The sequence below is a fragment of the Sebastes fasciatus genome, chromosome 22 (genome assembly GCF_043250625.1).
Source record: "Sebastes fasciatus isolate fSebFas1 chromosome 22, fSebFas1.pri, whole genome shotgun sequence".
Lineage (NCBI taxonomy): Eukaryota > Metazoa > Chordata > Actinopteri > Perciformes > Sebastidae > Sebastes > Sebastes fasciatus.
This window is the reverse complement of record NC_133816.1, coordinates 13489650-13515004: the sequence shown is the minus strand read 5'-3', so window position 1 is coordinate 13515004 and position 25355 is coordinate 13489650. Positions and strand designations below refer to the sequence as shown.

The 25355-nt window shown below is 38.3% G+C and overlaps 2 protein-coding genes and 1 long non-coding RNA gene across 4 annotated transcripts in view; all 3 read right to left on the bottom strand.

The window, feature by feature from the left end:
• The window catches only part of LOC141760374 (uncharacterized), a 115235-nt gene extending 103988 nt beyond the window's left edge, over nt 1–11247 (bottom strand). The window contains exons 1-7 of the mRNA XM_074623098.1: nt 11159–11247; nt 10216–10248; nt 9797–9835; nt 8246–8500; nt 7039–7314; nt 5124–5381; nt 3304–3585 (exon numbers count right to left, since the gene is read on the bottom strand). Coding sequence (XP_074479199.1) covers nt 3304–3585; nt 5124–5381; nt 7039–7314; nt 8246–8500; nt 9797–9835; nt 10216–10248; nt 11159–11195 — 1180 coding nt within the window. The 5' untranslated portion in view covers nt 11196–11247. The remainder of the gene's footprint in view (nt 1–3303; nt 3586–5123; nt 5382–7038; nt 7315–8245; nt 8501–9796; nt 9836–10215; nt 10249–11158) is intronic.
• A 5295-nt stretch (nt 11248–16542) lies between these two features.
• LOC141760377 (uncharacterized) lies at nt 16543–18712 on the bottom strand. Of its 2 annotated transcripts, XR_012592338.1 has the most exons (4): nt 18613–18712; nt 18030–18092; nt 17868–17927; nt 16543–17089 (listed from the first exon to the last, which is right to left on the bottom strand). It is a non-coding gene; the product is annotated as an uncharacterized LOC141760377 (long non-coding RNA). The 2 variants fall into 2 exon arrangements; XR_012592339.1 differs by lacking the exon at nt 18613–18712 and having other exon boundaries at nt 17233–18584.
• Nucleotides 18713–19198: 486 nt separating this feature from the next.
• Nucleotides 19199–25014, bottom strand: LOC141761197 (Fc receptor-like protein 5). Its single transcript, XM_074624529.1, has 6 exons — nt 24942–25014; nt 24098–24364; nt 22618–22926; nt 21726–22028; nt 20343–20612; nt 19199–19821 (listed from the first exon to the last, which is right to left on the bottom strand). Exons 1-6 carry the CDS (start codon nt 25012–25014, stop codon nt 19571–19573), a joined length of 1473 nt encoding a protein of 490 aa, XP_074480630.1. The 3' UTR covers nt 19199–19570.
• Between the last annotated feature and the right edge of the window lie 341 nt (nt 25015–25355).

Sequence of the window (25355 nt, the reverse complement as noted above, 5' to 3'; positions counted from 1 at the left end):
ATCCCTGTTTCAGTGACATAGATATTGTGATACACAAGTTAACACTTGCGAAACAATATATACATACACAGGATGGACTACAGTGTAAAATTAGCCATTCATAATAACTCGTGACTATCACAACCACTGATGCAGCTCAAAGGAAACATTTTTTTTACTGAATCCAACAGGTGAAACAGTCTGAAACTAAAGCTACTTCAAATTCAAGCATTTGACAATATTTCTTTCTCAGAAAGAACCACGTTTTGCATAAATGAAAATGCAGCATCCGTTTTATTCCTACTCACCTTTAACTGACATCCAACTCTCTGGTGACACTTCTTGTGAGTATTGACACTTGTAGAAGCCTTCATCTGACTTTGACACTGCAGAGATATTTAGCTCCCATCTGGTGTCATTTTGGATGAGTTCGCCATTTCGATAGAAAAACACATTGGAAGCAAATTGTTGCCTTCTCAATTTGCAGCTCAGACTAACAGAATCTCCCTCAGTCACAGGATACACGGGGCTCGCCAGGATAATGTGTTGTTCTGTAAAACAGTCAAAGAATATGAGGCTTCAGTCAGAGATCAGCTGGTGCAGAACTTCAGACTGAGTGGATGTTTAATGATAAGAAGAGATCACACTTTGAGTTTTTCGTTGTTGTTATTTTACAGAGTGATCAGTGATTGTGTACATACAACTTATGTAACTTACTATACAAGTGAACTTTTACCAAATACAAAAATGCTGTTGAGCTTTATGAGTGGACGGTTAAAGAAAGCAAAACTTTCAAAGACAGGCGATTTTGTTCTGGCAGTAGTTTGTGTACAAACGTGCTGCTAAATGTTGATGACATTTACTAATGAACAAGACTAACATTGAATTATCATAATATAGGTAAGATGAACCTACTTAGGCTAAATCTATAGAGTATAGAAAAACATATTTTGGTTAATGTTAGTCACCTACAATTACTTATAATACCATGTAGCAAAGTAATGGGCCAAACTCTTAAAATGTCAGTGAACCTTACTTTATAAAAGAAAAAGAAAATGCAATGAAACCATACCCTGTATAGTGATGTTGACTGCGTTGCTGAACTCTCCTGATCCAGACTCACACCAGTACACACCGGTATCCCTAGGCCAGATACTGCGTATGTTGCATGTGGATCCACTAATTGTCCCCCTGTAGGAGCAGGAGGATAGGTAGCTCTGCTCAGTAAGCTTCCTCACTCTCCACTTAGTAGAGTTTCCTTCACAGTTCAGTGAATCAGAGTCAGAGTGGAAGTGTTGTCCTCTGTCAGGACTCACTTTGAGAGACGCTGATGAATGAACATCTGAAAAACAACATGTAATAAGCGGTCAAACCAAGCACAGGGAATTTAAGATTAAAATTGCCACAATACAAATATTCCTTTGCTCTTATTGTTTTTGCTGAGGATTAGTGCAAACTAGGGCGGTCAATCAATTAAAATATTTAATCATGATTAATCGCAAATTAATCGCACATTTTTTATCTTTTCAAAATGTACCGTAAAGGGAGATTTGTCAAGTATTTAATACTCTTATCAACATGGGAGTGGGCAAAAATGCTTGCGTTATGCAAATGTATGTATATATCTATTATTGGAAATCAATTAACAACACAAAACAATGACAAATATTGTCCAGAAACCCTCACAGGTACTGCATTTAGCATAAACAACTCAAGCCCAACAGGCAACAACAGCTGTCAGTGTGTCAGTGTGCTGACTTGACTATGACTTGCCCCAAAACTGCATGCGATTATCATAACGTGGGCATGTCTGTAAAGGGGAGACTCGTGGGTACCCATAAAACCCATTTTCATTCACATATCTCTAAGTCACAAGTCAAAGGTTATCTTATTATCTAGTTTATCTTTTTATATAATTAGTATTTTATTGATTTTTTTACATGAACATTGTCACATTTTCTTCCACAAATCAAACTCCTATAGGCAAAATAATATTAATATAACAAATAATAATAAATAAATAAAAGACATAAATTAATACATTAAAAAAGTTCTTAAATTATAGTGTCTTCTAACTATACACGCCTGCATGTTGTATGAGTAAAAATAATAATTATAACCAGCAAGTTTAAGCGAAAATCTCATATATCTCTTTTTGGTGTTTTATGCTATCAGATTAATTAAAAAAGGAAAAGATAAGTCCAATATGTGAAATCACCCAGTAAGGTGGAAAGCAGAAAGTTTGGTTTGATGCTAGCGAGAGAGGAAAGATGTGATGAAAGATCATCACAGTTAATTAATTGTCAATATAGGAATTTGTTTTCAAGATACTGTATGTTGGTCACAGACAAAAAAAAATTGATGAGCCAAGGTGATGACATAACATCTGCTTCTTGACAAAAGGACAGACGTAAACAGACCTACCTCCAGACCAGGCAAACTTATGTTCGCTGTTCAGAGTGTAATACACTGGATCTCCTCTTCCAGCTCTGCACACATATCCTGCTGTGCGTGTCTGTCCATGAACGATGTAGGAATCCTGTTCAGTCCCACTGTTGCTGCCAGGTAGCAGCTCATAACTGTAGGAGTTGCCTGCTGGTTTGGGAACAGCCTTATACCAGTAGAACCTCCATCCTGCAGATGGATCTGTCACACTGCAGTACAGAGTTACTGAGTCTCCAGGACTCAGCCATAATGGAGACACAGTGAGGACAGGCTGAGGTTTATCTGTTGGAAATGGATTTTTCAGAATGAAGACATGTAATGATAGTGAATCAAATGCATCCTGTACAATCAGTACACACAAACATTAAAATATATATGAACCAAAACAACTCTTAAATGAATTGTATAATATTCACTTTGAAAGAATAGTGTTGTGACTCACTGTATGGTACTGTCAATGTGATGGCTTTACTCCAATCTGTTGAAGACCACTCTGCACTTTTCATTCTGCCCTTACACTGGTAGGTTCCACTGTGGGATGAATAAACATTTCTAATACTGTGTTCTTTTTGATTTGATAGCTTGTTTGAGCTGGGTGTTGTTCTCCATTCGTACTCCCACTCAGTGTCTCCTCCGTTCTTGACCTCACATCTGAGAGTGATCGTCTCTCCTTTATATATTTCAGACCAGATGGGGTGCAGAGTCACAACAGCCTCTTCTGCAACTGTTCGTGTTCAAGAATTTCCAGAAAGGATACAAAAATTAAGACAAAACATTAAATCTACATCAAAACATAATGTCTTTAGCCTTTTATCCATCAATTATTATGAATACAAAACTGTTTTTTAATTCCGTTTCAGAGACAAATGCTAAACTCACTATTTTCGGTGATATAGATTTGATCACTGTAGTCTGTGTAGTAAACTGTCTCTCCTCTCTCTCCTCTGCACCAGTAGACTCCTCCCTGTGAGACACTGAATTGATCACCTTGTGTGGTCAGGGGTTTAGAGGATGTCTCTCCTCTGTACCAGACGTAGTATTTCCACCCAGATGATGATGATGATGATGATGATGATGGGTCCACAGAGCAGGTCAGGGTCACACTGCCCCCTACAGGAATGTCTTTGTTGTCAGCTCTCAGTACAGCCTTTGGTTTATTTGCTGTTCAGTTTAGAACAGAGACATAAAAAGGTCATTAGTGTTCCTGTGAATGAACCAGATCAAAATACCTTGATGAAAAAGAATACACAATGAATTTCATCCATTCTTTGAGGTTGTCATAAAACTAACTGTCACATGGCCACAGAAAATACTCTTTTAATCACTGAGACCTAGTGTTGTCACGATACCACAATTCTGACTTCTATACGATACCCTGCCTAAATAGCTCGATACCGATACTGAGATATCACGTTAAAAATCTAAAACATCAGGTAAAGTAATGGAATAATAGATGACAGAACATGGAACTTAATTTTTTTTTTTTTATTAATTAAAAATGTTTAAATGTAAAAAGATATTCATTAAAATAGAGTCACTCTCACCGGACTGCTTTTCCTCTTCGTCCATTCACGTTACTGAGACACACGGTAAAATAATACTTTAACTCGTGCTCTTTGGTGGATTATGTTTTTGCCGAATTACAGGAGATGTTTGAATAGATTCAGAAAATTTGGTGAATCTAATTTTATCGGTGCATTTGATTGGTAATTATTGTGATGAAGAGCCAAATTGAACACTTTCACTGTTTTTTCCTTTTTTGGAAGACAACTGTATAATGCAAACTATCAATTAATTCATAATCTGTACCCACTTATCCTTTGCAGGCTCACAGAAAGCTGGAGCCTATCCCAGCTCTCATTGTGCAAGAGCAAGGGTACACCCGGGTCAGGTTGTTAGTCTATCACAGGGCTAATATATAACATAACATTCACACTAAAGCTTGATTTATGCTTGCCGCAGAGTCGCGAGTGTCCGCACAGCCAAAGTGATGTCACACCATCAGACACGGCCCTTTGCAGGGGTTTTCACCTGTCCACACACATCTACATTTTTCTAACTACATGGATGCGGATGGGCAGAGAAAATGGAGAGCTTTGAGGAGCTGTTTGCCGCAAGGAGAAATCCACACGGAGAACAGAAGATCCAAACGTTTCCTCATCACGATTACACGTCTACTCATGTCCGTGCGGCCGTCCTTGCGGAAAGCATAACGGAAGCTTAACGCCTACAGGCAATTTAGACTAGCCAATTAGGCGATTAATGTAAACTAACCTTACCAATGATTAACCTAACCTGCTAAACTGTACCATCGTTCCACCTATAAGTTACTTTATAGTCTTGATATTCAGTCCAGTACATTTCCCGGTGAATTATTATATTTCAGAAGCTGCAGTACTCTAATTACTGGCTCCTTTTCAGTAAAAAAAAATAATTTATTAGTGCGTGACCTGAAGAGAGCTACATAATTGTTGATGAAAGAAGTGTTTTCTGTTGCCTTATTTGGATAATATTTTCTTGATGGATTAAATATGGTCTAACTAATGCGAGACACTCAACTCAAGTGTTTTTATTTCATCACAGACTAAATACTTATACTCACATTCTGAACAATAACAAAGTCATTATAAACAGAGCATGTGAGTGACACATTCTTTGTTCAATATTACAGTAGTGTTACGTATGAATAAAAGACTTACCTGATACTGTCAATGTCTTGGCATCACTCCACTGTGTAAAGGTATAGCCCCTTCTACCCATGCAACGGTATTCTCCACTGTGGGACTCACTAATAATGTATTCCTCGTGTGTTGTAAGAGTGTTTGTTCTGGGTGTTCTCCATTCATACGTCCAGCCAGTGTTTCCACCTCCCTCAATATCACATCGGAGAGTGATCTTCTCACTGCTGTATATCTGAGGCCAGTTGGGTTGAAGGGTCACAGTGGCCGTGTTTGGAACTGTTCACATCAAAAATACCCAGTTAGGATAAAAACAGGATTCAAAATTAAACAGTGTTCTACAATCCTTGTTTATTTCTGCTGTAAATGATGTGAATGCATGCTGTTCTATTCTGCAGCAAAATAAACTCATCAGCTATAACACAACAATTATAATGATGCAAATTGTGTAAAAGAAACTGCTCAAAGGCCAGTTAAGTACCAAGCAGTTTAATAACAGTACTAGCAGCTGCTCAAGGATAAAAGAGTTTACAGAGGCTCACAACAGTCCAAAAATACTAGTAGCCTTCCACAGGATGCATTTAGTACAGAGACTAGACAGTTTGATCCCAACAATATGGAAGAACATTAAGTAAAGCCCTGTTCAGACCTGGTATTAACATGCGTCCTCAGTGATCGGATCACAAGTGAACAGCTCTAAGTACAGGTGTGAACGCACTCAAGACGCATTGAGGACGCATTGAGATCCGATCGTTTGTGCAACTTAAAATCTTGATAAAATAAAAAACATGTTGTGATTTGACATTAAAGCAAGTATGACTTTTTGTCATATTTGCTGCCACTATATCCTGTACATGAGACAGATAACCTGAAAAAAAATCAGGTTCCCTTTTAGGACTCCTTATGGCATTTCACTGCGCCTTAAGGCAAAAAAACCAATCAGAGCCAAGGATTTGTCTCACACAGCTGTCAATCACTGCTCGCAAAGTCAAATCATCATCAAACGGTCAAACTAGGCAGCACTGATCAAATATGATTCAATATTCTGTTACTATAATGTCTATTTCTCCCCTCAAATGTTTTCAGAAACATATTTTAGAGTACTGTTTAGCTGTAAAATGAGAAAGTTTGTGACCCGGCCACGATGTTTAAAACAGTCAAGCTAAAATCAAGCACCGCCCACCGGTCGGAGCAAACTTTCTTATATTACAGCCACACAGTACACTAAAATATGTTTCTGAAAATATTTGAGGCAAGAAATAGGCATTACAGTAACAGAATCTTAATTCTTATTTGATCAACGCTGCCTAATTTCACAGTTTGGTCGCAGTTTGTGAGCTGCATTAGACGAATCCTCGGCTCTGATTGGTTGTTTTCACTCAGGCACAGGGGAACCTTGGAAATGCCATAATGAGCACTAAAAGGAGGCAAAGGAAGCTGATTTGTTCACATATTAACTGTGTCATGGATGTGCTACTGTCAAATATGACAAAAATATATTTTTAGCAGGGATATGTTGATTTGACATTATAGACTCGAACTTCACTCAACTTCAAATATATTTAAACAATCCAAAATAGGAGCCATCCAACCTATTTCAAATCTAGAATAAAACAAGACAAAACCATTTCAACTACTGTAACAAAAATCAGCAGAATGGTGTTCAATGTCAAGTGATGTCTTAACGGATTCCAGATATTTAGAAATAAAACTGAACAGACTTAAGGAAGCCCCCAATCCCTCTATTGTGTCTATACAAAATGAAGAAGTCCAAATAGATGGCCCATTCTTGCCATGATGAAGGAACTTTTCTCAGTTAACATAATTTATTCATTCTTCTTTTTCTTCTAAACAACAATTCTTCCACGCCTCAAGAATTGTTTAAGAACATTAAAATTGTCGGTTGTTTTATTCAGCAGGAAATTAATAAACTCACCAATTTCCTGAATGATGACTGCATTACTTTCAGGTGTGGAGACATCTGGTTCCCTTCTCCATCCTCTGCAGGTGTAATTGCCTCCCGCTGAGATGGTTCTGTCTGGTTCATTAACATTTTCAGTCTGAAGAGAAAGTTTGTCAGAAGAGTCTGAAGTACGTCTGAACCATTCATAATTTAAGTCAGTAGGGTCCTCCAAAGAGCAGGTCAGTTTCACATCGCCTCCCTCTGGTATGATTGTCTTGTCTGCTGTCAGTGTGACCTGACGTCTACGTTCTGTTTAGTTTAGAAAAACAGTAAAACAAGGAAATTACTGTAATGGACATAGCATCAAAAATGTATTTACATGTTTACATAACACAAAGGAAACACTTTTGTTTCACATTATTATTATTATTGTTTAAATGAACCGATTTGTTTGCACTTTTCTGTACATAATAGATCTCCAGACACTAGGGAATTCTACATGTACATGTCTGGAGCCCCTTGATTGGTGGCAGAGAAAGTTCGACAAACTGCAGCTTAAGAAAAAAACACAGACAGAACAAAAGCAAGTTAAGAGACATAGTTTGACAACACGTACACGGCTGCAAATACAGAAAACACAAGAAAATAGAGAAGAGTAGTACACAGCAACATAAGTTTAAATACAAAAGAAATTTCTAGGGGAGACACAAGTAGTCAATAAACGTCTGATGCTAGGTGTATCCAATATATCCAATAATGAAATCATGCAATCAGAATGTGAAATCTAGAATTAGCTTGCTTTCCAAAATTGTTGACAAATGGTTAAGGTATTCATTAGTCGTATGATTTCCCTGGAAACTTCCACTGTGTTGTGTACAATACAATACAATACAATACTTTATGTATTTGCAGCATTTTCTTAAGTGTCAGTGCATTGAGCTCTCTGGGCCCCTTGTGACAGAATCTGTTGAACTTGAAGACTTCTGTCTGTTTAGTGATTGGTTGGGTGAATGCAGAAAAAATATTCACTTGTTCAGAACTTGCTTACTTTATGTAGCATTTATTGTAAGATTAAACATTTTTTTTGCTAAATATAGACAGTGAACTACAACTTAAAGCTCAGGAAATACATCAAGTGGATGCTTTAGACGTCTTAGATTATTTTGTAACCTATTTTTGGGATTGTTGGTGTAACACTATAAATATTAATGTTTTTTATCACAATTTGACAGCTACTTACCTTTCACTTTCAGTTGTCTTGATTCGGATTCTGCCCCCTCATCGAACTTACACTTGTACCAGCCCTTATGTGACACGGATACTGGAAAAATAGCCATTTCTGCTGGCTGATGGTTTGGGTCCTTTTGAAGGGTTGATCTGCCTTTGAAAAATGTAGCTTTCGCCTCATTTCTTGTAGTAGGATGCTTACAGCGCAGAATCACCGAGTCTCCTTCAAACAAAGTGAATGCAGGACTTTCCAGGATTGCCTTAGCACCTATGTAACAGAGGTAGAGCATCAGTTTATTGATAAACTCAATCAAATGAACATACACTTCATCTGACATGTAAGTGATTTAGCAGTGTGATATGATATCATTGATGAATATAATATCTGTAAACTGTCATGAACATTCAAACACAAAACATTAAGTTGGATTTAGAAGAAGCTGTAGAAGTCACACTTAATATGTTTACTAAATAAGCACATGTACCCATGTCTTACAGCTCTATAGTCCCCCTCCCTGTTTGCTACATTACTGTAATAATTATAAGAAGAATATTGCTTTTGCAGGACACAGAGGATGGGTTTAATTTTTAGTCCTGTATTCAACTTTCACAAAGAAACATTCATCAGATGGTTTGTTGTGAAAGCAAACCTATAATTTATATGAACCTCTTTATGTGAACAGCTCAACTCTGCCCTTCTTTTTAGGGGCCGGGCAGCTACAGTATGCAATTTCCACCAAAATGTATACAGGCCCAAGAGTGCAGAAATGTTTATATGCTTCAAACTAGCAAGAATTATGAAGTCCATCACTTTGTTTTTCTCAAAAACTGTAAAACTTATTAACCCTATCCCACATTTTTTGCTCAATTGATACCAAATTTGCTACGCTGCATCTTCAGTCAGTCCTCCATAAACGATCCAGCCAGATTTTTACATTATCAAAAACTGAGCCCACACTGCATCAAAACGTTTTAGTGTAAACAGTATTGTACACAGCTACTGCAAATTCTCACTAAATAAAACTCCCAATGTTCATGAAAATAAATGACAACATTTTGAGGTCATGGTAGATGTACTGTGGTAAATTTCAGAATTTCATCTCAAAAACTATTTTTGACAGTATTTTGAATTCTATCCTCGTGAACCACTGCAGTCAATGAAAATCAAGCATTTTTAAACATCAGTTTGTCACTTATGGAGCAATTCATCTTTATGTCTTTGTTTCAAAAACTGAATTTTTGACTCTAGTTTTAAATCTGCCTTTACATGCAACCCTGGCAATTGCCTAAGTCACAGTGTGAAGTCATAGGTTCAATCAATGCAATGGAGCATTGAAACTGTTCTGGAGGATTTTTGTATCCCAACAATCTCGCTGTCGATACAGAACCCCACTGAGGCAGCCAGCGCACCGTGTCACTATTCAAATTGAGTGAGATCATTTGAACAGCATGCCGACACTCAACTGCCCTCAGTGTAATTATTGATTACATAACTCATTTTTATTGAAATCTTTGTGCAGACTGTTGTAACTGATTGTACGACCTGTTGGTCTCGTCTCCTCACCAGAGTCCTTAGCACCCTCCTCTTGCTCATCATTCTGATCTGTTAAGATGATCAAATGAATGCGTGAAAAACAGGTAACAGACTCTACAGACAGTTTGATATCAAGGTCAGCACAGCATCAGATCTCCCTACATAAATAAACTGCACAATTTCAAAAAGAGTAATTACTGGAAAAAATGTGTGAGGAAAATACAAGTTCTTTCACACTCTTGGGCACTAATCTAGACATTTAATAATTAGTATTGATACATACAGTAAAATGACACCTACGTGGCAAAACACAAAAGGAAGTTGTGACAAAGAGTGATACAGCATGTGATAAATAGGATATATATTGAGTGAGTAAATATTAAACAAAAAAATATATATATATATATCCTATAATACCTATATAAAATTTATATTTAATAAATTGTCACCTTCATTTTGTCCGTAGAGGGGTGTATTCAGCACTAAAATAAAGATTAAAACTTCATTAGACAAAAAAAAAGGCATTTAAAATCCAGCTGGAGTAGTACCAGTGGCAATTATAATCAGTAATTATTATTATTAATATTAAAAGGACTATTTGTAACTTTCAGAAATGCTTCTTAACAGCAACACCTGTGGCCGTTAAGTCAATGAAAGTCAGCGTCGGGCTCACGCTTGCTCGCTCTAAATAGACATGAACTAGCATCGCTCAAAAGAGTGAGGCGACACACGTCAGCTAAAACCACAATATCACCCGTCACTTCACAAGACACGGGAAACCTCTGTTGGTCTGGAGGAGCTGCAGCATTTATTTCTGCACAAACGTCCATTGTACATTCACTAGATATTCTCAGAGCTAAACTAACTCTTCTGCAGTGTGTAGTGTGCGCGTGTTCACGTCTAGAGGTGGAGCGAGTACGAGCGAACGCGAACTGTGTGAGTGAAGGCAAGCAGACAGAGGAGGAGGGGCTCCGGCCACACGCGAGCACGCATGTGTCCCGAACCGGTACATTTATACACTTAAAAAGTTACAAACAGTTCCTTTAACTGTTGCTTATCAATCATCAGTATCATGCATTTCTGTGATGATATTCTGTAAGTTGTCACAAATAAAAAAAAGAACTCTTTAAAATTAAATACATAAAATACAATAAATAGCAATAAATTAGATTCAAAAGCTATATACATAACAATACCTTGGACCATATGCTATACATGCATTGTGAAAATTACTAGTCCAGTGGTGTACTTAACACGGCCCTCCAGTCTGAACCAAGCCATATCCGCAACTAAGATAAACTAAGATAATCGCTACAAAACTACCATGTTGATAAAAAAAACACGATTCTGCCTTTGAAAATCAAACAGTTGTAAAGTCAGTGATGTACTCACAGAGTAGGCCCAGCACACAGAGCAAAGTGTGCCCCATCCTCACATCCAGCACCGACACTCTCTGCTCTGCTGAGAAATTCTTCTACTTTTAATAGTAATGCAACAGAAAGAGAGAAGTTAAATTTCACATATAGAATAGAACATGAGAGCTAAGGTTGTGTCCAACTTCCCTTTTGCCGAAGCTGAGAAACTTCTAGTGGCTTTAACCGCAGAATAGTTTGACAGGTTACACTTCCTGCCCACTGCAAAGATATATTAGCCTGCCTTTTGTGCAAAGGTTTGTGCCTGGTACCTAAAAAACGTTTCAAACATTGGCATTAACAACTACTTATTGCACATCCATGAAACATTTAATTTAATCATATCACATCATATACATACCTAACATTTTGTGTGTTATTTAGTGCATGTTGTGGGCATATACTGCCTATATTGTGATGAGGTTTGTGTTGTATGTGTATATAAACTGGGGAAAAAAAGTTTTGAAACTTGTCTTTGGTGGATTATTTCTCTGTTGTTACAATGCTAATTGCCATTGTATTTTACATCATTGGAAAGCCTGTTTATTGACCTTCACCATGATGTCCAACTTGTAAGGATCATGCATTTGTGGGATGAGCAGCACAGCTGATTATGTGGGTAGCGCCCAAGAAAAATTTGCCAAAATTCTCTGCCAATGGTAAACAGTGTATTCTCCTGTTGGAGTTGACTCTTGTTGTGAGTTGTTTGGTGGATTGGATGATTGAACTCTCTATCAGTAACAAGGAACAAACAAGATATATTGGCTATTTTACACTTTATTCATTTAATACACCTTCAGGAGCCTCAGTAGCGGTGGAAGATCCATACGCAGACACAACCGCCTGGCACCTCCTCCTCATGCTGGTCATCAACCTGGTCACACGTTGCTGTGGGATGGCGTTCCATTCCTCAACCAGGATTCGTTGCAGGTCAGCCAGCGTGGTTGTGTTGGTCACTCTAACACGTACAGCACGCCCAAGCTGATCCTACAAGGGTTGAATGGGGTTGAGGTCTGGACTCTTGGCAGGCCGTTCCATTCTCTCTACTCCCACATTGTGGAGGTAGTCTGTGATAACCCTGGCTCTGTGGGGGCGAGCGTTGTCATCTTGGAGGATGAAGTTAGGTCCCAGATTGTGGAGATATGGGATCGCCACTGGCTGCAGAATCTCCTCCAGATATCTCACTGCATTGAGATGGCCTTCAATGATGACAAGCCTTGTTTTGCCAGTGAGGGAGATGCCGCCCCTCACCATGACACTGCCCTCACCAAAAGCTGTTACTCCATCGGTGCAACAATCAGCATAGCGTTCTCCGCGTCGTCTCCATACTTTGACCCTGCCATCCAACTTTCGCAGACAGAACCTGGACTCATCACTGAACATGACATTCCCCCACATGTTCAGGTTCCATTGTCTGTGTTGTCGACACCAGCGCAAACGGGCCTGACGGTGAGGGGCAATCATTGCAGGCTTCCTGGTAGCCTTATGAGCTCTGAGATTGGCTGTGTGCAGTCTGTTCCTGATTGCTGATCAGAGATCTGTATGCCATAACGTCCTGCAAACCTTGCCTGCAAATCTCTAGAAGACAGCCTACGGTACCTCAGTGCTGTAAGGGTGATGAACCGGTCTTCCTGGGGTGTTGTCTTCCTGGGACGCCCACTTCGCGGTCTGTCTTCTACATCACCGGTTTCACGAAACTTGGCCTTCAGTTTGGAGATGGTACCAGGGCTGACTCCAAATAATGCTGCAACTTGGTTTTGCGGAACACCAGCTTCAACTTGCCCTATCGCACGGGCCTTATCCAGATTAGATAAACATGGCATGCCGATGCTTGGAGCAGACACCAAATGATCACTTTAGTAGGGCGCAGCACCCAGCAGGCCCCATGTACACAGGTGCTCAAAACAAGAGTCAATACCAACAGGAGAATACACTGTTTTCCATTTTTAAAGAATTTTGGCAAATTTTTCTTGGGCGCTACCCACAGAATCAGCTGTGCTGCTCATCCCACAAATGCATGATCCTTACAAGTTGGACATCATTGTGAAGGTCAATAAACAGGCTTTCCTTATCACTTAAAAGTGCAATGACAATTTTGATGATAATATAATAGCTTAGAACACATAAGAGCACTTGTGGAAATTAAAAAGTATATATATATATATAGTAGATACAGAGTAATAATGATGAGTGTTTTTGACTCACCAAACTTTAATACCAACTTTTCATTTTGAAGACTTTGTGGGATGCTACATTGTAAGATGGAGTAAGCATATCTGTAATATGAGATGCCTTTGTTTTTACCTCATGTTGCTACAATAACTTCAGATATAAACAGAAATAAAGGAAATCAAATGAACAAAACACTAAATTAACCGTTGCATGTGTTTGGTTCCATTGTGCTATACAGATTACTTTATACTGTAGCAATGGAGCCTGAGAAAAAACAAGCCAAGCCAATGCTTCTCAGCATGAGTTTGACTTTCTAGTTCCTCATCACAAATAGAACATGTGTTGCTACGATAACAAGAAATGCACAGGTTTCATCATATTCACACCAGAGCTTGTGGTTTTTTTGCACAGAAAGGAGGAGGGGTCCTATGCTGTACAGGATGTAGAATGAGGTTGTTTTAAGTGGTAGAAATGTAGTCAAGTGCAATGCATCAGTAATAGATAATATAGCAATTAAAGCACAATTTTTATAACAATGTTTTGAATACAACGGTGTCTGAAGTGAGTGGTCAATATTTCTCAATATGTATCATAAGAAGACAAAAGGCAAAACCAGAAGGTTGAGTTTGTGAAAATCTGACATAAAGGTTCCCACTGTGCTTTTCTTCATTTTTTGTACTGCAGGTCCAAGTAAATTCATTGATAGGTTGGACAATTTACAGAATGATTTTGTATTAATGTCATGTTTCTAATTAAAGACGTTGTCAAGATCAGTCAGTCGGTCGGTCTGTCGGATGGATCAACCAGTTCCATGCATTAGTGCAGTGCTACCAGGAATTTGACCCCAGGAACTAAGCAAAGCAAAGCAGGATAATATTTTTAGCTGTCAAATAAGTCAAAGGACATGACGAGTTTAAATTGAAAGAGTTCAAAATGTTAAGTTATGGAGTACTACAGCATTTTGAGAATGTGGCTCATTATGAGTCACCTTGACATGGCATCCTGGGACATGACTACAGCAGTCCTAGTCCCAGGCTTAAAAAGGAGTACTTGCTTCCTGTAGGTATCAGTAAGGGTAGTTTGACACCCCCCTGTGGTCCTTTATGGACATTTCTTTTTTAACTGCACAGTGACTGGGGTCTAACAAGTCAAACAATAAAACATACTCAATAAAAAACATCCTCACCTACAAATTAGACAAACTTAGGTTTGCTGTAGTGAGTGCAATGTAGTGCCTCCTCTTCCAGCTCTATACATACAGTATATTGGAATCCTGTACTGTATATTCAACTTTTAAAATCACATAAGATGCTAAAATGTAAGTCCTTTAATGATTAGTTTAGTAGGCTTATTTGAATCAGCAAGGAACCATCTCTCTCGCTAGTCTGTACACTAGCAGAACCAACCTAAAACAAGTCCAAATAAGGTTTTATGGAAAGAGTGACCCATTTTAAATTTGAATGCCTCTGTTAATCTCTGTTTGAAATACGTTTTCTGCTTTCCTAAACAGACTTTAATTCTTGGTTTACAGTGCAAGCAGCTAGTAAGGGTAAATTTGGTTAATCTGCTTGCTATGAACACAGCACATAAATGCATATGATAATAGAAAATTAAATTTTTATATTTTATGAAGAATATATATAATTGAGCCCCATATTTCTTCTAAAAGAAAAAAAATACAAAATAATAATGTACAGAATAACTGCATAATCCAATAAGATGTGTCCTCCAGTTTCAAGTAAATACTGCATGAATGTCATCATTCTGGCTTTCACAGTCTTTGGCTTCTGAAAATCTTGTTGTTGACCTATTGGTGGTGCTGTGACTTCAGTTTTTACACTTGTCTACTTATCTCTACTTTCTTATGTTAAATGAAAGATTAAGCAGTAAAACAGTGGCTTACAAGACTTGTTAAATAAATCACCGCGGGCTCTGTGTGGGAACAAATGTCGTGTGTGCGTAATGTGTCACTAAAAGTCAGTCCAATGAGGGGTGACGAAGCACCCAGTACAGAACATCCTCCATGTCATGCAGCCTGTGCAGCAGTCCGTTGCCCATACGCCGATGAGCGGACTGCAGCAACACTGTTTACCATTGGCAGAGCATTTTGGAAAAATTTTCTTGGGCGCTACCCACATAATCAGCTGTGCTGCTCATCCCACAAATGCATGATCCTTACAAGTTGGACATCATTGTGAAGGTAAATAAACAGATTTCCAAAGATGTAAAATACAATGACAATTAGCATTGTAACAACAGAGAAATAATCCACCAAACACAAGTTTCTGAACTTTTTTTCCCCAGTTTTATATATTTATTATTGAAAATCAATTAACAACACAAAACGATGACAAATATTGTCCAGAAACCCTCACAGGTACTGCATTTAGCATAAAAAATATGCTCAAATCATAACATGGCAAACTCAAGCCCAACAGGCAACAACAGCTGTCAGTGTGTCAGTGTGCTGACTTGACTATGACTTGCTCAAAACTGCACGTGATTATCATAAAGTGGGCATGTCTGTAAAGGGGAGACTCGTGGGTACCCATAGAACCCGTTTTCATTCACATTTCTTGAGGTCAGAGGTCAAAGGACCCCTTTGAAAAATGACAGTTTTTCCTCGCTAAAATATAGCACAAGTTTGGAGCGTTATTTTAGCCTCCTTCTCAATAACACCATATGTGTGATTCATGACGCAATTCAAACTGGATCAAAAAAATATTTGTCTCTCAACGTTGACTACTGTACATATTGTTTCTGAAATAAGGTCCCATTGGGTCCACCCGAAGGGGAGGGACTCTGCCTCTTTATAATAATGTAGGGAAATGAAAATGCCCACTGTGCTCTGTGCATGGAATCCTCTCTCTATCATCCACCCCATGATGCATGTGTCAGCATCACATGTAAAAGTTTTCATGATGAGATACCACTAGGTTTGTATGCATTTGGCTCTGAGATTTCTGCCTTTACCCCAATACAATAGAAGTTCAATTGCTTTTTAGTTAAAGGAATCCAATAGCATGTCCAGAGCAAATGTCTCCAGTGAACAGTTCTGATTGGATCTTGGATCCTGAACGTCAATACCAGGTCCACTTCAAGGCTTTTGCAAAGCTTTATAGTGTCAGCAGGATACTTTGGAATGTGCTTATCCAGTTAGGCTGTCCAGTCAAACAATTAAAAACACATCTGACATCTTACATAGTTTATTTATGCATAAAATGCTCAAAAAGATTTACACAAAACACAAAAAATATACAATTTGTTCAGATAAAAATAAAATACATATAGTAGCTATCAATACATTTTTAAATAGATAGAGGAAAACATTTACAAGTAATATCTGTTGTTTGATAGCAGATTATTACATATATTAAAGTAAGCACTGATGTTCTGGATCTTTCTCATCCAACACTGAAAACGATGCCGACTTTAAAGCTGCACAGCTGGTTACTAAAGCTCAAATTCCTACAACAACTTAAAAAAAAAAATAACAAAATGAAGCATATCATTATTAATAATACTGCAGAGCATAAATACTAACTGAGAATATGCTTCAGTAGTCTTGTGCTTGTGCTGAGAGTAATTAAATCCACATGATGTGATTATTTGATATAACTTACTAACACATTTAACTGTACAACATACTGAGCATGTCTAATATTTGGATAGCTGGGGTGCACACAAGACTTTCATGAAATGCTCTCAACCATTTGTCGATACGGCTCTCTTTACAGACCTGGAAGAGAATCAGAAAAAACAAAGACATGTCGTTATTCATATAGCAAGGATGCTTTCTGACATGTAATTCTGACTCAGACCCATTTAATGATCTGGAAAATAAATCATTAAAGTGTAAACATCATATGGCAGCATTATTACCAAGAGCTGGTCCTGGTTTAAATTCAGAATAAACAGTTGACAGCAGTTGATTTGGGCATACATCAGATTGTTGTCTAACACAAAAGCCAGATCTCAGGATTTGTTTGCTGTACAGCAGACATATTCTGTTCTGTACAGCTGGATGGAAATGTGGGATTACGGTGTGTTTTTTCACGACTGTACAGCAGCGTCAGACATATTTTTTTTTTTTTTTTGTTATATTGTGCAATACAAACAAACAAAACTGTATGTGCAACCATAAAGAAAGCACAATTTGGTGGCAAAAAATGTACAAGACGGAATGGAGAAGGTGGAGAGGCAACGGCATGATGAGTAAAACAATAACAGAAAAACAATTCAGCTGTATGACTTACCTGTGAGATGTGGATATATTAAAATCAAATAACACACAAACACTCACATACTGTATGTGAAAAACACAAACATAGAAATACACACAAGAGCAAAAGGCCCTAGATACTGTGAGATTTGACAATTTAAAACACTGGTGGCTGCCAAGTAGCACGTAGTAGCTACCCGAGGTGACTTGGATTAATTGAACTGCTAACTCATAATTCCCTTGAGTGTAATGATATAACACATTTCAATACAAACTTCGAGCATGACTGATGTACCTGCAGTTTCTGTCGTCACATCAGAGTAATCAACGCTCTCCTCTGGTTCATGCTGCTTCCCTGTTAAATGATCAGATGAATCCATAAAATAAAATAAATTCACTTCAGGCCAAAACATCTCTAAAGTATTCTCTATTTATTGCATGTATTGGGAGTACTCACGCTTCTTTCCAATGTCTTTCAGTTCAATAAAAGAATAGGTGACATCCTGGGAATCAGCTGCATCTGAAATACGCATGTTATTTAGTTACAGGATTTTATATAAATCACTTGTTATCAATCCCCTTAAAGCTTCAGTGGGCATCATTTTTTGGAATCATTGGGCAAAAATTCTATAATAACCATCAGCATATTATAATTCAAGTGTTCTGAGAGAAAACGAGACTTCTGCTCCTCCTCATGGCTCTGTTTTCAGGCTTTAAAAAATCTAGCCCTGACAGAAGTCTTTGACCAATCACAGGTCAGTTCAGAGGCTCCGGTTTCCCCCCACAGTCCAACACGCATGCAGGTTAGGTTAATTGTTGACTCTAAATTGCCCATAGGTGTGAATATGTGCATGAATGGTTGTCTGTCTCTATGTGTCAGCCCTGTGATAGTCTGGCGACCTGTCCAGGGTGTACCCCGCCTTCGCCCAATGTCAGCTGGGATCGGCTCCAGCCCCCCGCGACCCTGAATAGGATAGGCGGTTACAGATAATGGATGGATGGATTTATATATACAGTATATAAATCAAGCCTGTGCTTACCATCGAGAGGAGAGGAACATTCATTGGGTTCAGCCTCATTCTGGTTGACCAAGTGACTTGTGGTGGAGCCCCGATCGGTGCTATCAGAACAGATCGGCCTACAAAGTGTAGCAAATACATTCAAAAAAGGAACATGGAATGTTTTTTCTCTTATGTTCAAAAGGAGACGAGCGTTGTACCAACCTGATGAAGCATGAATCTGTGAAAAAAGATATTTGCTGTTACATGGTTTTGTATTGTAAGTTGTTATACTGCCATTCGATTTCATGAGATCAGAATATATCTGTGTATTTGAGAAATGAATGCACAAAACATCTAATAACAGAAGAAATAGGTCTCACCTTTGGACGGTTTGTAGCAATACAAAAGGAGCAGAAGAGGAAGAAGTATGATTCCACACATCAGCCTAATAACGAACTCTACAGGAAATGACGAGCCTTCAGGCCTGGACCTGGACCCTGCTATAATGAATGATAACTGTTAATAAAATTATATAGCACTTTTCTTCAACTGAATTTACAGAGTGATTTAATAAAGATAATACAGTAAAGACAAAAATCCATACATACAAACATACAAAAAAAATCTACAACACATACACATGAATACAAAAGCATACATTTACAAGTCCAGAGGTATAAACAACACACATGCATGTACATGCACAACAAAAATCCCTGTTTCAATGCCATGCATATTTTCATACACAAGTAAACACTAGCGAAACAATATATACATACACATGTTGGACTAGAGTGTTAGTGTTAGCCATTCATAATAACTTGTGACTATCACAACCACTGATGCAGCTTAAAAGGAAACATATTTTTTTTTTTCTGAATCCAACAGGTGAAACAGTCTGAAACTAAAGCTACTTCAAATTCAAGCATTTGACAATATTTCTTTCTCAGACAGAACTATGTTTTGCATAAAAGAAAATGCAGCATTTGTTTTATTCCTACTCACCTTTAACTGACATCCAACTCTCTGGTGACACTTGTCGTGAGTATTGACACCTGTAGAAGCCTTCATCTGACTTTGACACTGCAGAGATATTTAGCTCCCATCTGGTGTCATTTTGGATGAGTTCATCATTTCGATAGAAAAACACGTTGGAAGCAAATTGTTGCCTTCTCAATTTGCAGCTCAGACTAACAGCATCTCCCTCAGTCACAGGATACACGGGGCTCACCAGGATAATGTGTTGTTCTGTAAAACAGTCAAAGAATATGAGGCTTCAGTCAGAGATCAGCTGGTGCAGAACTCCAGACTGAGTGGATGTTTAATGATAAGAAGAGATCACACTTTGAGTTTTTCGTTGTTGTTATTTTACAGAGTGATCAGTGATTGTGTACATAGAACTTATGTAACTTACTATACAAGTGAACTTTGACCAAATAAAACAATGCTCTTGAGCTTTATGAGTGGACGGTTAAAGAAAGCAAGACTTTCAAAGACAGGTTATTTTTTTCTGGCAGTAGTTTGTGTACAAACGTGCTGCTAAATGTTGATGACATTTACTAATGAACAAGACTAACATTTAATTATCATAAGATAGGTAAGATGAACCTACTTAGGCTAAATCTATAGAGTATAGAAAAAAATATTTTGGTTAATGTTAGTCACCTACAATTACTTATAATACCATGTAGCAAAGTAATGTGCCAAACTCTTAAAATGTCAGTGTGCCTTACTTTATAAAAGAAAAAGAAAATGCAATGAAACCATACCCCGTATAGTGATGTTGACTGCGTTGCTGAACTCTCCTGATCCAGACTCACACCAGTACACACTGGTATCCCTAGGCCAGATACTGCCTATGTTGCATGTGGATCCATTCATTGTCCCCCAGTAGGAGCAGGAGGATAGGTAGCTCTGCTCAGTAAACTTCTTCACTCTCCACTCAGTAGAGTTTCTTTCACAGATCAGTGACACAGAGTCAGAGTAGAAGTGTTGCACTCTGTCAGGACTCACTGTGAGAGATGCTGGTGAATGAACATCTGAAAAACAACATGTAATAAGCAGTCAAACCAAGCACAGGGAACTTAAAATTAAAATTGCCACAATACAAATATTCCTGTGCTCTAATTGTTTTTGCTGAGGATTAGTGCAAACTAGGGCGTCAATCGATTAAAATATTTAATCATGATTAATTGCATGATTGTCCATACTTAATCACAATTACCCGCAAATTAATCGCAGGAGAGACAATCCCCGTAAAGGGAGATTAATACTCTTATCAACATGAGAGTGGGCAAAAATGGTTGCTTTATGCAAATGTATGTATATACTATATGTATTATTGTAAATCAATTAACAACACAAAACAATGACAAATATTGTCCAGAAACCCTCACAGGTACTGCATTTAGCATGAACAACTCAAGCCCAACAGGCGACAACAGCTGTCAGTGTGTCAGTGTGCTGACTTGACTATGACTTGCCCCAAACTGCATGTGATTATCATAAAGTGGGCATGTCTGTAACGGGGAGACTCGTGGGTACCCATAGAACCCATTTTCATTCACATTTCTCTAAGTCACAAGTTAAAGGTTATCTTATTATCTAGTTTATCTTTTTTATATAATTAGTATTTTATTGATTTTTTTACATGAACATTGTCACTTTTTCTTCCACAAATCAAACTCCTATAGGCAAAATAATATTAATATAACAAATAATAATAAATAAATAAAACATAAATTAATACATTAAAAGAGTTCTTAAATTATAGTGTCTTCTAACTATACACACCTGCATGTTGTATGAGTAAAAATATTAAGTATAACCAGCAAGTTTAAGCGAAAACCTCATATCTCTCTTTTTGGTGTTTTATGCTATCAGATTAATTAAAAAAGGGAAAGGTAAGAACAGAAGGAAACCAGGAAATTCCAAGTCCAATAAAATCACCCAGTAAGGTGGAAAGCAGAAAGTTTGGTTTGATGCTAGCGAGAGAGTAAAGATGTGATGAAAGATCATCACAGTTAATTAATTGTCAATATAGGAATTAGTTTTCAAGATATTATATGTTGGTCACAGACAAAAAAATGATGAACCAAAGTGATGACATAACATCTGCTTCTTGACTAAAGGACAGACGGAAACAGACCTACCTCCAGACCAGGCAAACTTATGTTCGCTGTACAGAGTGTAATACACTGGATCTCCTCTTCCAGCTCTGCACACATATCCTGCTGTGTGCGTCTGTCCATGAACGATGTAGGAATCCTGTTCAGTCCCACTGTTGCTGCCAGGTAGCAGCTCATAGCTGTAGTAGTAGTCTGCTGGTTTGGGAACAGCCTTATACCAGTAGAACCTCCATCCTGCAGATGGATCTGTTACACTGCAGTTCAGAGTTACTGAGTCTCCAGGACTCAGCCATAATGGAGACACAGTGAGGACAGGTTGAGGTTTATCTGTTGGAAATAGATTTTTCAGAATGAAGACATGTAATGATAATGAATCAAATGCATCCTGTTCAATCAGTACACACAAACATTAAAATATATATGAATCAAAACAACTCTTAAATGAATTGTATAATATTCACTTTGAAAGAATAGTGTTGTGACTCACTGTATACTGTCAATGTGATGGCCTCACTCCAAGCTGTTGAAGACTGCTCTGCACTTTTCATTCTGCCCTTACACCTGTAGGTTCCACTGTGGGATGCAGAAACATTTCTAATACTGTGTTCATTTTGATTTGAAGGTTTGTCTGAGCTGGTTGTTTTCCATTCGTACTCCCACTCAGTGTCTCATCCGTTCTTGACCTCACATCTGAGAGTGATCGTCTCTCCTTTATATATTTTAGACCAGATGGGGTGCAGAGTCACAACAGCCTCTTTTGCAACTGTTCATGTTCAAGAATTTCCAGAAACATTACAAAACATGACGAAACATTAAATCTATATCAAAACATAATGTCTTTAGCCTTTTTATCCATCAATTATTATGAATAAAAACAGTTCTTTAATTCCATTTCAGAGATAAATGCTAAACTCACCATTTTTGGTGATACGGATTGAATCACTGTAGTCTGTGTAGTAAACTGGCTCTCCTCTCCCTCCTCTGCACCAGTAGAGTCCTCCCTGTGAGACACTGAATTGTCCAGTTAACAGGAAAACATCATCTTGTGTGGTCAGGGGATTAGACGATGTTTCTCCTCTGTACCAGAAGTATTCCCAACCAGATGATGATGATGATGATGATGATGATGATGATGATGATGGGTTCACAGAGCAGGTCAGGGTCACACTGCCCCCTACAGGAATGTCTCTGTTGTCAGCACTCAGTACAGCCTTTGGTTTATTTGCTGTTCAGTTTAGAACAGAGAAATAAAAAGGTCATTAGTGTTCCTGTGAATGAACCTGATCAAAATACCTTGATGAAAATGAATACATAATGAATTTCACCCATTCTTGGCGGTTGTCATAAAACTAACTGTCACATGGCCACAGAAAATACTCTTTTAATCACTGAGACCTAGTGTTGTCACGATACCATAATTCTGACTTTGATACGATACCCTGCCTAAATAGCTCGATACAGATACTGAGATACCACGTTAAAAATCTAAAACATCAGGGAAAGTAATGGAATAATAGATGACAGAACATGGAACTTAATTATTATTTTTTTATTAATTAAAAATGTTTAAATGTAAAAATATATTCATTAAAATAGAGTCACTCTCACCGGACTGCTTTTCCTCTGCGTCCATTCACGTTACTGACACACGGTAAAATAATACTTTATCTCTTGCTCTTTGGTGGATTATGTGTTTGCCGAATTACAGGAGATGTTTGGACAGATTCAGAAAATTTGGAGAATATAATTTTATCGGTGCATTTGATTGGTAATTGTGATGAAGAGCCAAATTGAACACTGAGCTGTTTGCCGCGAGGAGAAAGCCACACGGAGAATAAAAGATCAAAACATTTCCTCATCACGATTCCACGTCTGCTCATGTCTGTGCGGCCGTCCTTGCGGAAAGCATAACGGAGGCTTAACGCCTACAGGCAATGTAGACTAGCCAATTAGGCGATTAATGTAAAGTAACCTTACCAATGATTAACCTAACCTGCTAAACTGTACCATCGTTCCACCTATAAGTTACTTTATAGTCTTGATATTCAGTCCAGTACATTTCCCTGTGAATTATTATATCTCAGAAGCTGTAGTTCTCTTATTACTGGCTCCTTTTCAGTAAAAAACTGAATTTGTTAGTGCGTGACCTGAAGAGAGCTACATAATTGTTGATGAAAGAAGTGTTTTCTGTTGCCTTATTTGGATAATATTTTCATGATGGATTAAATATGGTCTAACTAATGCAAGACACTCAACTCAAGTGTTTTTATTTCATCACAGACTAAATACTTATACTCACATTCTGAACAATAACAAAGTCATTATAAACAGAGCATGTGAGTGACACATTCTTTGTTCAATAATACAGTAGTGTTACGTATGAATAAAAGACTTACCTGATACTGTCAATGTCTTGGTGTAACTCCACTGTGTTAAGGTATAGTCCCTTCTACCCCTGCAACTGTATTCTCCACTGTGGGACATAGTAGCACTGCTAATAATGTATTCCTCGTGTGTTGTAGGAGTGTTTGAGCCTGGTGATTTCCATTCATACGTCCAGCCAGTGTCTCCACCTCCTGGGATCTCACATCGGAGAGTGATCTTCTCACTGCTGTATATCTGAAGCCTGTTGGGTTGAAGGGTCACAGTGGCCGTGATGGGAACTGTTCACATTAAAAATACCCAGTTAAGATACAAACAGGATTAAAAATTAAACAGTGTTCTACAATCCTTGTTTATTTCTGCTGTAAATGATGTGAATGCATGCTGTTCTATTCTGCAGCAAAATAAACTCAACAGCTATAACACAACAATTATAATGATGCAAATTGTGTAAAAAAAACTGCTCAAAGGTCAGTTAAGTACCAAGCAGTTTTATAACAGTACTAGCAGCTGCTCAAGGATAAAAGAGTTTACAGAGGCTCACAACAGTCCACAAATACTAGTAGCCTTCCACAGGATGCATTTAGTACAGAGACTAGACAGTTTGACCCCAACAATATGGAAGAACATTAAGTAAGGCCCTGTTCAGACCTGGTATTAACATGTGTCCTCAGTGATCGGATCACAAGTGGACAGCTCTAAGTACAGGTGTGAACGCACTCAAGATGCATTGAGGTCACATTGAGATCCGATCGCTCAGACTACATTCAGAGATGGTCTAGGCCACATATGGCCACATTCTTTTAGCAGTGTGTACGTGAATGTGTCCTGGGCCACATTAAGGACCGCCTAATCTACTGACGTCCTGCTTGGATCCACGGGGTCTCATGTGAATACAAGCAGACGCGAGCACTTGTCTGCCTTGCGGCATGGCAACGGATCTGTTGTATCCTGTCAGTACAACTGTATTTCATTAAAATATATCTTATTTGTTGGCTACATATCTTCAGACTATCAGACTAGGCACACAAAGTGCATTATTATCATACTGTCGATGAGCTGACATCCGCTCGCCTGCCCTTCCGCTCGCAGTCATCCCCGGCTCTCTGAAGCTCAAAGGCGGCGATGACGGCAGCACGGAGGTCCCCGGGGACCGCTGGTAGACATTAACCCTATTTTTTAGAATTTGCATATAGAGTGGGGAAGTCACATCCGATCACAAGTGGTCACTCAAGACGCATGTGGAGATGCATTCTAATGCCAGGTGTGAAG

What these genes read in the sequence shown, in the direction of transcription:
- LOC141761197 (XM_074624529.1), bottom strand. Translation starts at nt 25,014, where the DNA reads ATGCCGCAAGGCAGACAAGTGCTCGCGTCTGCTTGTATTCACATGAGA. An exon ending in CAAGACATTGACAGTATCAG is followed by an intron (nt 22,927 to 24,097) that starts GTAAGTCTTTTA and finishes TAAACTGAACAG; the next exon opens with CAAATAAACCAAAGGCTGTA. An exon ending in AGTCAACATCACTATACGGG is followed by an intron (nt 19,822 to 20,342) that starts GTATGGTTTCAT and finishes ACTGTTTTACAG; the next exon opens with AACAACACATTATCCTGGTG.